Consider the following 17,835-nt stretch of genomic DNA (forward strand, 5'->3'; position numbering starts at 1 on the left):
ATGTTCCTGACAAATGTGTCGTTCTGCGTAGTGATTTCACTTGTTAGTAAGGCCTCATGCACACGACCGTGTTTTTGCGTCCGCAATTCCCCCGCAAATCCACGGGAGAATTGCGGACCCATTCTTTTCTATGGGGCCGTGCACACGACCGTAGTTTTTGCGGTCCGTGCACGGCCCGGGAACCCGGACCGCAGAAAGTACGGACATGTCCTATTATGGTCCGGAGTTGCGGTCCGGGCTCATTGAAAACAATGGCCCGGCCATGTGCATGTGCGGGCGGCTTGCGGCTGACAGTCCGCTGACAGTCCGCAGCCGGCCGACACGAAAATCACGGGCGTGCACACGGCTACGGTCGGGCTACGGTCGTGTGCATGAGGCCTAACTGAAATTGCATTGAGCATTGTGTTTCACAATGTTGACACACTGAGCGAATACCAGCGTCAAGAGGATTAGGAGGGGTTATGGGGTCAATAGGATTGTAGCGGGTTTATGATTGCTGTTCTCATCTGGCTAAACACTGTTGATTAAGAATAGACCTTTGTAGGTGATCACAGCCTATAAATGTGCTTCACCATAAAATACCTACGCAGCCAGTTATGCCTGTTTACTGATATAAGTGCTATTCAAATAAAGTACACAAATGTACACGAGAGAGACATTACACTTTTACACACACACGCACGCACTCACGCACGCACGCACGCACACACACACACACACACTCTCTCACTCTTTCCGCCCGGGCTCTTCCTCTCTCAGTGGCGTCGCTACTGCTGTAGCAGCTGCAGGCGGCGACGACAGGCATAAAGGCGCAAGTGCCGCCCGTCAGGACAGCCCCCTCATGGCCAGCGGCGCCGCTAGCAGCCGCTGTGGCTGCTACAGTGGTAGCGACGCCACATTCAATAGGACGCAGATACTATTGAACACTATAGCAGAGCAAGGAGGTATCTCCCTTCTATCTACTGGCGCCACTGTAAATCTCTGAAGGAGCGGAGTCCCCGTGTGGCTGGGGATTCCGCTCCTGGGCAGAGCACTTGATGTCTCTGTCCAGATATGAACAGTGAAATCAGGGGCAACTCCTGAAGCAAAATCCCTGTCCACAGCGTTGCCGACGCAGTGACCGGGGATTCCACTCCAGGAGAAGCCCCTGAAGCTCACTGTCCATAAATGGACAGATGTCAGGGGCTTCGCTTCATTGTACATAAATGGACAGAGATGTCAGGGGCTTCTCCTGGAGTTGAATCCCCGATGCTGTGAACGGGGATTCCACTCCAGGAGAAGCACATGACATCACTGTCCAAAAATGGACAAAGACGTCAGGGGCTTCTCCTGTAGTGCAATCCCTTATCACAGCGTCATAAGAGTAGTAAAGCTCTCCATCCAGGAGGGGAATCCCCGGACACGGGGATTCCGCTCCTTCAGAGAGCTACAACGGCGCTATGGGGAGCTATGTTAAGGGGGCTGTGTGGCACTACCTACAGGGGGCATCATTGAGTGGCGGGCTAATGGTCATTTTACTGTGAGTGGGGGGGCTGTTCGTTTTTTTTCCAGGGGTGCCTCGATTCCGAAAAGGTTGGCAAACTCTGTACTAGGCTACAGGATCACGCCGGCCTACACAAGGATCCCATCGTCGCTGTTGTGGAGCAGCTCAGTTCGTCGTGGGAACAATTTTTATTTGTTTGGTGGGGCGCTCTCTACAAGGGGAGGTGGGGGGGCTGAATCGCACTGTCTACATGGGGGTGGTGGGGTGTTGTATGGCACTGTCTACAAGGATGAGGTTGGGGATTATGGCACTGTCTACAGGGGGGCTGTATGGCACAATCTACAGGGTGGCACTATCTACAAGTGGGGGGCTGTGTGTGGCAGCCAGGAGAGGGGGGCATTATACTGTGTGGAGGCCACTAAGTGGACATTATACTGTGTAGGGGTAATATACTTTGTGGGAACAATTAGAGGACACAATACTGTGTCCTTGAAGGGGTTATAATATATTATATTATTTAAATATTATTATACTATATGGGCACACTAAAGGGGCACTATATAGGGCATTATACTGTGGGGGGTCATTTTACTTTTTTATGGGTTATTTTTTTATGATGGGGTGTGGCGCCGAAAGATAATTTCGCACGGGGCGCCATCTATCTCAAGGCCGGCCCTGATTGCAGTGGTGACAATTCCTTGCCTCTGCAATCCTCTCCTGCATTTGTATATTTCTGGTCATACATATTTAATGATATCTTGTTACTTGCATCCAGACTTGGACAGCACATGTTTGCTGTGTGGTTAATCAATTACTGACATCCAGGTTTTTAGCTGCTTAAGATTTCTGTAAGACTTAGATCTGTAGATGTTGGCACGCTATTTTTATCATTGTTACATAACGGAGTAATACTTTTTTAAACCCATCTCTTCTGGCTCCATCTGTGGCCATTTCGTTTGCTAAACTTACTGCATATTTTACACTCTATGCTACGCTCCATTCACACAATCCTAGCAAACTGCAGGTAATGACTTGATCTTAGATAAGGATAAAATAATTTATGCAGTCCAGAATAAAGGCCGTGTAACACAGGCCAATGATCAGGTAAACAAAAGTTCATATGAACGCTCGTTCCCGATAATTGCCCTGTGTAAACAGGACAAAGATCAGCCGATGAACGAGCAAACGCTGGTTCATCGGCTGATTACGTTTTTATATGTAAAGGTGGTAAACACCAGCGAATATCTGCCCATGTAAAACCCATTCCAACTATACAGACTCTCTTCTGTGAATGTATGCAGCAACAGACTCTCCCCTCTCGTCATTTACAGAATACAGACTGCTATAAATGCCACCTATATTCTACTTACACCAACTATCGGACAGGAGTGGGTCATCTGGTTTCCTTTTTGCTGTCCTAAACTATAATTTACGTTTAGTGTGTACGCGAGGAAAGCTCCCAATGTACACGCTAAATGTGTGTCCTTTTGGTCTCAGTCGGTAAGTTATACGTCAGTATTTTTTTGAGACATGGAATAGTGTAGTAGACTACGCTACTCAATATAACAGGTTCCACAAAAAAAAAGTACCTTGCGCAGCTTTATATATTTATTTTAACATGGGAGCCTATGGGTGTTGTATGCCACCCTATGTGGTTGTGGCTTCAAAAACTGCTTCAAAGCTGCACTATGTGAATATACCCTAAGGAACTTTGGCTGCAAGGGGGGGGGGGGGTGGATAATGTATATTTACATACGCATGTTCCTTCAGCGTGCTCTGGAAATGTGATAGGAACATAGAGACATAAGTATGTATCATGTATAGTCTAAAGGGATGAGTATGCTTCTATAAACTCGGGTCCTCTTCTCCTGCAGCTTTGGTCTCCACGATCTGCACTTTTTAAGGCTCTGTTCACATTGGTGTTATTAGTTTCCTTCAGGGTTTCTGGTATTTTTGATGGCAAGAATATACCAGAACCTTAGCAGACCCCATAATAGGTCAATGGGATACATCAGGATCTGTTGGAAAACAGATCCTTCATAGCTCTGTTAAAAATTAAAACCATGATGCTAAGAAAACCTTTCTACAATGTCTGACTGTACAGAGCAGTCCATAGTTGCGCACACCAGCGCCATTTAAATAACTGGCCCCCAAAAAATTTGCTCTTTGGGCTCCATAAATATAAACATGTTCGCTTAGTATCGGAGTGGATGGGCATAGTGTATTAGGATGTTTAATATGCAGTGCTTTCTATTAGATCGGATGATGCCTCCTGGCAAGAGATGAGGGTCGATTTTAGAAGCTGGCAGTCATGTCTACAGGCCCTACCAGTTGACCCGTTTACCCTCTTGTGGAATTTTTTTCTTTTTCCGTACTGGTATAATTGCATCTGTTTGGCTTTAGACATAAGACGTTTTTTCAACCTTAAGCTTCTTCTGCCAGTGCGGACGTCAACTATAGCAATTAAAATGCAGGCATACACGTAACACAAGGGGAAAGTTGTTGCGGCATGTTGCTGTATACATACATTGCAGAATAAAAAATTGGGTACAACCCTTTGCTGTCACCATCCAATAGAAGGACTGTAGTGCGTATATTGATATCTGCCACCAGCACTTCCTCTCTCGAGCAGAAGAAGATGGTTGCTAGGTCCCACCAATGAGTCTTGTATGTTTAAGTCAAAGTGACTCTTTGTGGCAAAAAACTGAACTATGTTGTGTCTTTTTTACTTGTCCTAAATACTTATGGGCAGAGGCGTAAATTGAAGCTACAAGTGCAAAAGGTATTACTTGAACCAATCATCGAGTCACCAGTGTTTCACCATATATGATGACGTCACTCTTTATACGCGGAGCATTCATTTGTATGATGACATCACTCCATCTACCATGGTGCTAGCGGGATGGTATGTCATTGCGTCTCTGCAGTGCTCACATACAGCAGTGCTGTCATCTTATTTTCCCAGAAGGGGCACTGTGGAGCCTGGTAGCCATTGCAATCTTTGCTTCTCTATAGCGACGCCATTGCTTATGGATTTCATCTTAAGGTCACTCAAACCTGAAGGGTACAATAAATTTGAAAACAAACTTTTAGGTCCATAGAACTTCTGTGGGACCAGGAGGTTGTGAAGTATTCATCTTCTGCATTGTATAATCATGGAAATGCCATCATTTTACTGAACTACATATCCCATGATGACTAGCAGCCACAAGATCGCTGAGGTAATTGGTGCTATGTGACTAACTGGCAGGTCATATTTTATTTTTTGTTGGTGTGAAAAAAACATCTCTTTGCATGAGGCAGCAATTTCATGAAACACTCGGCTTTACAAAAAATGAAGTCGTTTTGCTAAGGAAAAAATGATTGATGAGAAGTTGGTGAGGTGTGGAAGAGATTTTCCTGGAATGCTGCTTATGGACACAAAAAGGATCCTTTGTGCTTGGGCCAATGTCAGAGCTGCAATGCAGCCCAGTGTCTCAAGTCTTGGGTTTATGTCTGGGAGATTTGCCCAATATACCAGTGACCACAGCCCAGCATACCACAGACTGACTAGGATCCATTATACAAGGGAATGAGAAATGTCACATAGCTTACTACAAGCCTCGGCTGTAAATAAAGGGTTATTTAACCCATTACTGCTCACAGGTTGTGCGGCCATACATTGCTCACTCGTCAGTAGGCAGATTGGCCAATTGGGATGGTTTATATAGTCCATATGGCACCTGTATACATAAAGTGTATCCATAATCTCTGTATGGTCCTAATTAACTAAAACTATAAAACTCCTGTTTACGACCGTCCCGAGGCTTTCATGGTTGATATAATTTCGTAACCAAAACAGATTTATTAACATATTTCTACCGTTTTAGTCTTGCAAAGTAAAACATTTGTGGTTACTGGATTAAATACAAAAAGACTGTTAACATTTTTGTGTCCTTAGACAGATTCTTTAACATTGGATAGAGTTTTAGTAGTCCGAGGTTTGTAATGATTTGAATTGCTTTCATTTATTACAGGGATCTGAAGCTGGATAATGTTCTGCTAGATCATGAAGGTCATTGCAAGTTGGCTGACTTTGGGATGTGCAAAGAGGGGATTCGTGAAGGATACACAACGTCGACATTCTGCGGGACTCCTGATTACATTGCACCCGAGGTACCATAAATCTGAAGTTGACTCAGACGATAGCGTTCTTAAATGGACAGTTATTTAGACTGGGATAAACCACCCAACCTTTGATGTACTAGGGTATTGTGCAGATTTTCTGTCTGAATTTGAGCAAATCTCATCCACGTGCTGCAGAGATTTGCAGCGCAGAAATTGTGCTGTGGTGCGGATTCATGTAAATTTTTGGCTGTGGAAACTTCACAAATTTGTTTCGGATGTTCCCTACTCAATGGGGAAGGAATTCGTAAGCAAATTTAGGTGTTGCTGAAGTTGCTGCAGATTACCTGCAGATCTACAGCAAAATTTGCAAATCCCGATGGTTTAAAATTAGGTTAAAGAAAAAAATAGTATACGCGCCTCCTCTGGCTCTCCCGTGGCAATGCTTGCTGGTCCCCGCCTGCAGTAGTGACATTTGACTGCACGTCGACGCTGGAGACCAGGTAAGCATTGCCATGAAAGTGCCAGAAAAGGTAAGCATAGTATTTAGTTTTATTTAAGACACTCGCTGTAGGGTGAATCCGCACCACAATCTGACGATTTGGGGCGTATTCACTTGTAGCTGTCAACGGATTTGCTGTGGATTTGCTTTTCCACAGCAAATTCTCTAAATGTAGAGTATTCTTATAGTTCCAATATCCATAAAACACATGTCCGCCATTGTCATCACACCGATGATTTCAGCAATCTCATATACTTGTGTTTCATACATAGCAGAAACCTCACTCAATGCTGGGACTCTCTTGGTACTAACTCTTGGTTTAGGTAGATAATTTATAGAAACATTTTTCCAATTGTACAATTTTTTTTTCAAAAATCTGTGCCGATGGTCTAATTTAGCTAATGCTTTGATGGCGATTTTCTGTTTGTATACAGATCTTACAAGAGATGCAGTATGGGCCCTTGGTGGACTGGTGGGCAATGGGAGTTCTTCTGTATGAGATGCTCTGTGGTCATGCTCCTTTTGAAGCAGAGAATGAAGATGATCTTTTTGAAGCTATCCTAAATGATGAAGTCATCTATTCAGCGTGGCTCTCCCAAGATGCTGTGGGAATTCTGCAGGCTGTAAGTCTCTTTCGAATGTCTTTCATTACTCATAGGTTCATGAGATGTTGGCATAAAACTTCTGTCTGAAATTACTAATGCGTGGCCAGCTTAAGTGATAGTTGCTTGAGCACAGACCGAAAACTTGTGCTCTTGCAGGAGAATGGAGAACTTGCTGATAGATCTCATTCAACCCCTTAAGGACGCAATTTTTTTGTTCGCATTCTGAATCCCATAACTTTTTTATCTTAACGTCAACCTAGTTTTATAAGGTTTGTTTTTTGAGAGATGAGTTGTATTTTTAATGGCACAATATTGGATACTTATGTATTGAATAACTTTTATAAATTTTTTGTCTGGGAATATAGAAAATTATTACTCTTGTTTTTTTTTATGCCATTGCCATGTGGTATAAATGACCTCTTAACCTTATTCTGCGGGACGCTACAGTTATGGCCGTACAAAATTGATATAGGTGTTTGGTTTCTTTTATGATTTACTACTTTTGCATGGTAAAAGTACTTTTATTTTCTTATTTGTTTTCATGTCTTTACATTTCAAAACCTATAACATTTTGCAGGACAACTTGTAGTTTTTAGTAGTACCCTTTTTGGGGTACATAAAACTTTTTATTCCTATTTTTGGAAGGCACGATGAAAAACAGTTATGCTGAGATTGTTTTTGTTTTACAGTTTTTCACGTGCAGGATAAATAATTTTATAGTTCGGGTTGTCAGGGATACATTAAAAACAATCGTATAGTTTTTTGTGTGATTTTTTTTATAATAGTACATCATGCCAGACCCCCCCCCCCCCCTAACATTTGACAAACGATCGTTGGCTGAACCTCTAATACACATTAGTCTTATGTGTATGGCCATCTTTAGAGATGACTGTAGACTCAATGCTTGTTTGCCAACAGCTGTTTCTCCCAAGCAGTGTTTCAGAGAGAACAAAGGATTGACATCCAACGTGCCCAATCCTTCCTACCACCAACAGCAGATATCAGGGGACAGTCGGACTTCCCCTATACACATAAGATTGTCAGTCAAAATTGGTGGGTTCGGCCAGGTTTAGAATAAATTTCAATTCATTAAAATGTTAGAGCCATTCGGGCACCCTACAGAGTGCAACAGTCCCATCATTCTGGAAATTGATGGTGGCCAGATCTCATGGACTCTTGATCGCCTGACATGCATCTATGATATGTTGGAACATCTTTTTGGAATTCCCTTTTAACTTTGAAAACCAAATTATATCTCGTGCCTCGGCTAGCTCTAAGTTAAGCCCAGTTTATGACTTAGGAGTTATGCTTGTTAATTAAACAATACCTTTTCAGAGATTGTCAGCTTGGACATATTCACTTTAATGGTCCTCTAGACAAAGAAAGACGCACAAAGATTTGTAGCGTGTTTAATGCATGTTTAACATAAATCCCCCCTCCAATTATTGTATAATCCCTATATAGTCTAGTCACGTATGCCTCATACAGAGGCATTTGTAAGGTTCGCATACGAGGAAGATCTGCCACCTCAGGAGACTAGGTGACAATTATTCGTAGTGTGAATATGGTAAAGTCAAACAATATAATGACGGGGGAAACATTACATTTTTGGTCCTCCTGAGAACAAAATATTTAAGTGCTGTGATCAGAGTTTTTGTTTTTTTTGTCTCTGGGGATTTCTGGCCATTTTTAGGTCTTTCTGTTTTTACACGGGATGTGGAAATTCAATGTATCTTCTCACCCCTCCTTAGTGTGTAAAATTCGTAATGCTTAGTCTTCCTTATTTCCTGTGAAAGAAATTGTGGAATTTCTTTCTAAGGAATGTTTGCATTATAATTGTGGGACTCAAAACATACGAGCTTAAACCTATATGTGAGTTAAATAGGAAATATGTCTGGCACCAGCAATTTATCCACAGTAGATTTATATCTGATAGGATGGTACCAGTAATATTATACTAGTTAGCATTTAGTCCAAAGCTATGATTCTTGGATAGCTTTGCTGTAGACCACCGTATTTTGAAAGCCTAAATATTACCTCTACACTGACAATTTACATACACCCTAGTTTTGCATATGGGGCACAAAATGTAACAAACTTACATGGAACCACTAAACCTGATGTCTAATAGTCTAAATATGCTGTTCGCAATTTGCCCGACTCATGCATTTCAAAAGGTTGCTAAATATAGGTCTAGATTCACCCATATTTGGCCAATTTATGATCAATTGCGCTCCAAGCTTTTTCTTTGGAATGATGGATAGATTAGATAGATTAGAATATATCGATAGATAGATATGAGAGAGATGGCTAGAGAGATAGATAGATATGAGAGAGATATGAGCGAGAGAGAGAGAGCGAGAGAGAGATATGTGAGAGATACGTATGTGAGATTAGAATTATTTTTCGGATAGAGCACATAAAGAAAATTCACTTTTTTTCTCTCCACATCTTAGGAATTTATTAACCGGGGCCAAAAATATCCAATTTATTTAATTTCTGGAGCTGGTTGTAAATGTGTGTCTCACTTTCCTCACCTGCTAGAGCTGTAACAGAACCAGTATTCAGGACTCCGAGGTGGAATTTCTGCTCCTGGAGATGAGCCAATGCAAACTTGACTGGCATCATTTTCTTGGGAGGCGGGGTGACTAAAAAACAGCAATTCTGGTGTGTGTCTGTTTTTCTTTGTTGTTTTTTTTTGGGCATTTACCATGTGGGATAAATAGTGTCTTATAGTAATAGTTTTGACCTTTTACTGATGCGGATACCAATTATGTTTTTTTTTTTATATATTATTTTACAGAAAGTATGGGAAAAGGGGGACTTGAACATGCGATCATTCGATTGCTGGTACTATACATTACAATACTTATGAACAGAAGTAAATTGTATTTTTAATGGTCTCCTATTAAGTCCTGTGTGTGGCAGACATGGGGACCTACAGTAAGCCCCCAGCTGCCATGACAACGCAATGGCACACCACAAATGCATCCTGGAAGAGGCAATGGGATGAGATAGTGGGTTCCCCCTCTGTCTAACGACTTAGATGCCGCATTCGCTATTAAGTGGTTAACTCTGTTCCTGGTCGTAGGAGTAATAATACCTACTGCCTTACTTGCATCCCTAGCCCTGATGTGCAGTTGGGATATTGCCACGGTACTCTCTCTTCTGCTCGCAGGTTGTATGGTGTTGAAGACTGTCCAATCTGCTGAGCGTCTTATCTCTTTTTATTCCCTGAAGAATCCATTGATACAAATGGATAAAACGTGTAGGGATTGATAGGGGCAAGTTTAGGGTATACAGCACAAGTATCCAGGGGAATCGCACTTTTGACGGTGGTTATCCCTATTTTTGTTCTGCTACTAGGGCTTCGCATAAGCACAGACAAGGGTTTGGTAGAAAGGCAAAGGTCCAACAAGTTCAACCTACGAGCCTATTATAGACTAACAAAAAAAAAAGTCAACCATGGAAATTCCCAGAACGTCACTAATTTTGGCTTTTACTCAACCAAGTCAAGAGCTTGTTCGCGAAGAAAATGTATAATATGTGTAACACTTGACATTATCTACTGCCTTCCAATGTTTCAGCTGGTCAACTATATTCTATTGTCTATTCTTCCATGATTCAGAAGAAAGTTTAGATTTTTTAGACTATAAAACTGACACCTTTCCCCAGGATTAATTTGTAAATGGCCAAGTTTGTTAAGATGTAATTGATGGGGGTAAACTCCTGACTGATGTCCTTCTCAGAAGGTCATTTACAGTAAGACATGCAGCTGCTGAAAATATCACCGTGCCTGGCACAGTAGTCATTACAGTAAGGGCTTGGATCGCTGCCTGGAGAGTCTGACACTGAAAAAAGTGCCGAAAATTATTCTGAAATTGAGAGCGAGAGAGAGGAGGGTTTTATACATAATCATTTAAAATATGAAAGGAAATAAATGATTCCTTCATGAATACATTGTTGCAAATATTGATACAAATATTTATAGAACTCATAGAAATGAATGGAAAAAAATTCTCTCTTTGTGTAGTCTTCCCTTATCTATCTTCTACAAATCTACAGACTACCATGTGTTACAACATACCTATCACTTAAAATGAAGCTTAACGCCGTAGCTCTTTTTGGAAATTTCATAAATAGCAGTTCTGTAGTATAAATTCCCCAAAAAAGTTATGATCTGATGCATGGTTTGGGGGAACTTTAAATTGTCCATGATTTCCTTGCAGACCCCTCAACGGAAACAGGCTTGTATACGGTCTTAATATGCCCGCACCCCTGTGAATTGTGGAGTGCTTTTGAAGGGAGCAGCTGCTATATGATGGAATTGCTGTCTAAGCAGTTGCCTGATATAATTTTTAAAGGGAATCTGTCATGTTGAACATGCTGCTCTATCTGCGGTAATCCTGAAATAGAGTAGAATGAGCTCAGCAGATTGGTCTATAGTTATGTGGGAAAAGCTCCTTCTCTATAACATTCTGCCAGCAGATAGTGCGGCATGTACAATGTGACTGCTTCCCTTTAAGGGGCTACAAAATGGCGCTCCACTTTATTTCAGTCTGTTTTACCAGATGTGACCCATCAGGGCGGTTTGTGTAGAGTGCACTCATTGCTTTCATTATTTTATTTTTTTTCAGTTCATGAAGAAGAAGCCTAGTAAAAGGCTGGGAAGCTTGGCACTGGGTGGAGAGAGAGCCATCCTTGGGCATCCATTTTTTAAAGATATTAACTGGGATCAACTGAACAAAAAAGAAATTGAACCTCCGTTTAGACCTAGGATTGTAAGTATATGACAGCTAGCATTGTAATGTCTGGATTTTGTATTACTATGTTGTAATACTACGAATGTGTTGGCGTTGTACAGTAAGGAGCTGTGTAAGAAATGTAGGGGAAGCAGCTCTCGCCCGCACACAGCAGCCCAGTCAAACAGCCGATCAACCCCCACCTATCACCGATTGATGGCCTATCCTTAGGATAGACCATCCTTTTTTTATTTCACTCGACAATCCATTTAAGCTCTTCATGTCGAAGTATGGGATTTGGATAGGTCATCAGTATATGATCGGTGCATGTTCGACATCCGGACCTCGCACCGATCCGCAACTCCGGCTGCCTCCATTCACCGAATGATTGGAACAGGATGCAATAGTTGGAGCTGGAAGCAGATAGCTCCCACCACTGCAGCTCGGCCGCTATTCTTTGTCCGGAGCCATCTGCTTCGGTCAACATCATCCGGCGCCCGGAGGCAGCCGGAGTAGCGGATCGATGCGGGGTCCGGGTGTCTGACACGCACCGATCATATACTGATGACCTATCCGGTAGATAGGTCATCAGTTGTCAGAAAGTTGGAAAACCCCTTTAAGAAGTTTTTTGTTAACTTTTTTTGCATAGGATTGGACATGTAGAGTATTCCTTACCAGAGACGCAATGAAGCTCTAGGTATTTTGTAACATGGCACAGGTCAGAATGTCGTTTCTAGTTTGGATATTCATATATAATGTTTCATAACCATTTCAGATTGAGTATACATTAGTGAGATAGTATTCCAGGACAATGGATGCTCTTTAGTGACTTACACAGCAATCTATATACCCTCCTGAAGTTTTATACAGTGTGTATGATTCTCCTGTATTAAAATGTATAGAACTACATATATTTAACTGCAGAGATTTCCTGTTCTTCTGCAGAGATCCAGAGAGGATGTGAGCAACTTTGACCCGGAGTTCATTAAAGAGGAAGCAGTATTAACCCCCATCGATGAGAGATTGCTCCCAATGATAAACCAGGATGAATTCAAAAACTTCTCATACACGGCTCCGGAACCCCAGGGCATGTCACAGGATGGAAATGCCCGGATGCTGCAATAAGACCAGATAGGAAGAGGTTCGCTCCAGAAACCAGACCGCAACGGCACCGGGAACACGGCTCATGTGCCCTTGTTGGTTTAGTGCACCCTAAGAAGTTGAATTATTTATCGCGCTGGTACTGAATCTCCATGCAATGAATTTAAAGCATCTCTTGGTGTTTGAAAGCAGAAGGCTCTGGCATTTGACACAATGATTGTAGAAGAGTGAATTTCTCCAGAGCATTAAACTTCACATTCTTTCTGAATCTCAATTCATTGAGGCCGCGCTTGCAAGTCACTTAAAGAAGATTTGTGCTGCAGGATATAACTCCAGTCTCTGCTTCAGAGCCGTGTATATGTGAATGCTTAAATGCTTTGTGTGAAGGCATCCTTGCATGTGACAATTGGCTTAGGGGAAGCATTTTCAACCCAACAGGTCACCTCCATCGCGTAGTTACTGTGCTGTGGGTTATATACTGGCCCAGCACAAGAAAACTTGCAGTATATATAAAAAATGGTAAAAGCAGCATAAAGAAAATAAAGGATACAGCTGTTACAAGCAATTACATTCACCGAGACGGACATAGAAAATAAACTGACAATAGTTATGTCCCGATTTGTTCGAAGGTACTGAAGGTTTGGCATTTGACAGCAAGGACAAAAACCTGGGACATCCGGAGCTACGAGGCCAGAAAATATCTGCCAAATGTGGATTGTATCTGGAACCGAAGAACAAAGCCGAAAAGAAAAACCATCATTGGCATGATGCAGATGGTTGATGCCAGGCAGTAAAACCAGAGCAGTTACATAAGAGCACAATATGTGGAACAAGCCAATGTTTTCCATTTTTCAACGCTTTTTTTTTTTCTATTGTGTTTCTTCATTGAAATACTGTAAAGAACCAAAAAGCACAAATAATGTGAGATTTAGAAGTCTTTTTAGTGTGTGTACTGTTGCTAGATAAGCTAGGAGGTTTGTATACTGAACACTTGGAGAGGTCCTTAGTGGGCAAACTTGAAGTAAAATGACATAGCTATAACTTCTCCCATTAGTGTTGGGCTATGGCTAGATTGGCAACTTTGGCCTTGAAGTTGCCCCTGTAGCCAAGATTACCTAAAAACCATGGTGCGCCATTCCATTGATCCAGCATCGCTTGGAGGTGTTGATGTTACCTGATCAATAGGGCGATTCACCATGGTTCTTGATCATGCCATCCAAGGTGGCATCTTACTAGACCATTTAGCCATAGCATAATACGTGTGATGTTAATGCATCAAGGTGATGAGCCAAAGCCTGTAATACAGTCTGCTCCATCTGCAGATGTGCATTTATAATATAGTGTGCGTGTATAAATGCAATACATTCTTGAGTTTTTAGAATTTATTATCAGAGATGACCTGTAAAGCAAAAATAATTAATTTTACTGATTGCGTTGAAATATTTTGACTTTTAGAAATATATTTATAAGAATGCACGTGTGTTGTGTCCGTGTTTTCCTTTTTAGTCTGCTTGGGGGTGAAAAGTTTTTGATCAGGATTCTTTGAGTAGCAGCTGTGACGAGTCACTAGTGCTGGAGGAGACCAACCACATAGTCTTGAATGACTATAGATGGTCATCCTTGGAGCGTTGTTGGTAATTCTCATTATTTTCATCTATGACCACCAACAAGCTGTTGGTGTTTTGAAGACTGCCAGACCCTTTTAGGTGTACACATGGAAGTGACATGCGTGTGTGGAAGCCACTCACCCTACCTCCCCCATAGTAATGAGCATTCATGTTCAGCCAAGCCAGACATACATGATATTGAGATTATGGATAATAGCTGCCAGCCAAATTAATTTCTGCCAAGAGTCATCAGAAAGAGCAGCGCCCGCTCTGGCAGACTCTGCCTTCTTCATTTTAATGGCTGTCCGCATTATAAACACTGAAACGAAATGAACGGTCACCACTCGGACACAAGTAATCGAGCTCTGTTCTGCAGTGCTAGTTCAGGTTACCTGGAAACAATTTGGATGACCATCATCTTAGTAAAAGTCTTACATGTTTTTAAGGGGTCAAAGCAGGTTCTATCTGCTATACAACACACTGCCTCTCAATGTTACAGAGACTTGTTTTAGGTTTCTTAAATGAGGCCGCAGGAAGCAGAAGATGATTGCAAAGGGAACCATATTTTGGACCAGATTAATTAATTTGCTAAAACCAGGCTTAAATCCGCACCTCATACCCGTACCATTTACAGATATGTCTATTCAATAGGCAAGCCGGCAGCCAGACATTTCTCAAAGGGAGACACCTTTCCGTCAGGGGAACCCATGAACAGAATCCAAACTAAAACAAACAGAAACCATGGGTTTCTGTTTGCATCACCATTGATTTCAATGGTGACGGATCCGGTGCCAATGGTTTCCGTTGGTCTCAGTTGTGCAAGGGTTCCGTCGTTTTGACACGATGAATAGCGCAGTCGACTATGTTATTGATTCCGTCAAAACTACAGAACCATTACACAACGGTGACAAACAGAAACCATTTGCACTGGATCCGTCGCCATTGAAACCAATGGTGATGCAAACTGAAACGTTTGGATTCCATTCATGGGTTCCCCTGACGAAAAGGTCAGACGGAACACATGAACGGAGCCCTGACGCAGATGTGAACAAAGCCTAATATTGTCTGTTCGGTAGATTTGTTACTTTGAGGACAAAGCACCCCTTTCCTTTTTGTTTCAGTGACACATCCACAATTTGAGTTTATAGAGTAACTTGCCAGAGATTCCTGCTGTGATAAAGAAATTGAAAGCCAATAATGATGCCCTAGATTTAGAAATGATAGTTTGTGGACATGGTGGAAGCTTTTAAAGGGTTTGTAGAACATTAGAACAACATGGCTGCTTTTTTTCAGGAACAGCTCCACTCCTGTCTATGGGCTGTGTCTGGTGCTGCAAACCAGTATTATTCACTTAAATTGAGGTTAAGCTGCAATGCCAGACTCCGCCATTAGATAAGAGTGGCGCTGCTCCTGGACGAAAGCAGCCATGTTGATCGAATTTACAAACACTTTAATGCATACACTTATTACACAGCAACTTTTTCCATGTAATGCCTGATACAAGTCATTTGCTTGATTTGTGCACGTGGTGTACGGCCGGTTTCAGACTTCTGCAATACGGCCACAATAAGTTTTTCAACTTTATAATATACTTTGTGTTTTAATTCCTCACATTTTTTAAGATCTGTCAGTGAATGAGAACACTTGTTTACATTTACAGGCTGCAAACCTGTAGATACCTAGTCCTGGTCTCAGCTGAGAAGTGGATGTAATAGTATATACTACCTAGCTTAGGGGTTTGCTACAGTTGTATCCAGTTTAGACCATTTCTGTGAGCAAATAACATCAGTAGTGCACAACTCTCTCTGATTGTTTGCTACAATGTATCAGTCTGGAGTTCAGGCTGTTTAGTTCACAGAACGTTACCTACACTGAATACAATTGTATCCACTTCTCAGCGGAGAGCAGGAATAGGTATCTACAGGGTTGCAGCCTGTGAATGTAAACTAGTGTTGTCATTAACTGACAGAAAACAGAGGTCTTGAAAATAGTGAGACATTAAAATCCGAAGTATATTAGAAAGTTGCAGAACTTTTCTAACCTAAAACCAGAAAACTCCTTTAAGATCCGTCATAGAACTGCACAACCCAGATCTCCCCCAGTTCTACTAAACCAAACTTACATCACCACGGAGTCTTCTTGCCATAATAGGGATCCTAAAATGTTTGTCAGTTCCCCTTTCGCCATAGAAGTTGATGCATGTGGCCATGGAGTTCACTTGCTGCATATGACAGTGTTGCGTTGCCCACCATTTGCTTTATATCTCTAAACTTATATTGGGTTAATTATTCAATGTGCGATGTAATATCTTTGTTTTCAAGCATCCACAATGTTAACAATTTTTATTTATTTTTTTAGGGATACAACTGTAGAAACGTATAATATGTTAAACACAACCCCTGACATTACACAGCACAGTGGTCTTTTTATGTAGCAGAGTCCTGGTAATATTTCTGAGACCATAGACATCTTTACAAGGGATCTGAGTCAAAGCAGAGAATGATTTTTGTCTTCTATAATTTATCGCTGTGTTTTTCATGAAACATCATTGCAGGATTATCATGCATTCAGTCTCGGGACAGGAGCGTGCACTTATTCGTTTTCGCTGGGGCTAAACCGGGGCACGGAAACTAAGATTTTTTTAGTCTTTCCCTTAAAACGCCCCTAGTGGGGTAATGTGCTTTTTGTAGGGTATCCCCAGGTTGGGTCCCAGAGTCTCCAATAGCAACCACTGATGGCTTGCAGATGGTGTCTCCAAAGCGAGGTACCAAAATTGAGGAATAGATGCGTGATTGTACAAATCCGAGGTCTGGGCTGGCAGAGTTCAAGAAACATAAGACCGATACCAGGCAGGACAGTCACCAGTCCCAAGGGAAAGTCATGAACCAGTCTAGGTCAAATCCAAAAAAACAAACACCAAATACCTTCACAAATGGATAGGATTCTGACATGGGTCTATCAGTTTCTATGTATATTAGGTGTTGACTTCTCATATATACCTCTGTAGTGAGAAATGGCATATCAATGGATCAAGTAAGAGCGAGCCTAGGCGCTTCAAGTTACGCCTTTAGTAAGGGTAGCACCCGATCTGGTGGACTTGACCTAGTCAGAAATTACATGGTTACATCTTCATTTGAATGGGCACCATGTAAAACTACATTTCCCCTGCAGTGGCCTTAATATATGACCAGACTAAGTTTCACCCGATGACATCATCTGATCTTCAGTGGTTCCAGGAGACAGATCAGCTGATCGCCGGGGCTGCTGTTTATAGAGATGTGGTCGTCTTCATGAGACATTTATTTTTTCTATTCATAGTTTTTACACTAGGGGTTTGGGAAAATGGCCAGAAAAAATAATGTCCTTAAAGTCCCTTAACACAATGAAGAATGGTACATGTTGATGTAATATGTTTATGAAGACAGTGGCAATACATTATTACTTTAAAAATAAAATAAAATCACCAATCTCCCTCTGGGAATTTTACTTACTTTTCTTCTAACTTTCTCAGAATTCAAAGAGAAGCATTTGGAGGTCAGAATAAGCTGGGATGTCTGCAGATGTGCACATTTCCTGACCTCTGGCCATTTCTGTAATGTTTTTTCCTTCTTGCATACAATGAAAAACACGTTATCTTCAGTGCTTTCATTTCCAGTCGACTACTTGCTGGTTTAAAGGGAAATTGAAAAAC

At 41.7% G+C, this 17,835-nt stretch overlaps 1 protein-coding gene across 1 annotated transcript in view; it reads left to right on the forward strand.

Annotated features, from left to right (window-relative positions):
* PRKCH (protein kinase C eta) overlaps positions 1 to 13,966 on the forward strand; it is a 112,138-nt gene extending 98,172 nt beyond the window's left edge. The window contains exons 11-14 of the mRNA XM_075843713.1: positions 5,500 to 5,638; positions 6,524 to 6,712; positions 11,332 to 11,475; positions 12,382 to 13,966. Coding sequence (XP_075699828.1) covers positions 5,500 to 5,638; positions 6,524 to 6,712; positions 11,332 to 11,475; positions 12,382 to 12,561 — 652 coding nt within the window. The 3' untranslated portion in view covers positions 12,562 to 13,966. The remainder of the gene's footprint in view (positions 1 to 5,499; positions 5,639 to 6,523; positions 6,713 to 11,331; positions 11,476 to 12,381) is intronic.
* The last annotated feature ends 3,869 nt before the right edge of the window (positions 13,967 to 17,835 follow it).

This window comes from Rhinoderma darwinii, chromosome 12, assembly GCF_050947455.1.
Source record: "Rhinoderma darwinii isolate aRhiDar2 chromosome 12, aRhiDar2.hap1, whole genome shotgun sequence".
Classification (NCBI taxonomy): Eukaryota; Metazoa; Chordata; class Amphibia; order Anura; family Rhinodermatidae; genus Rhinoderma; species Rhinoderma darwinii.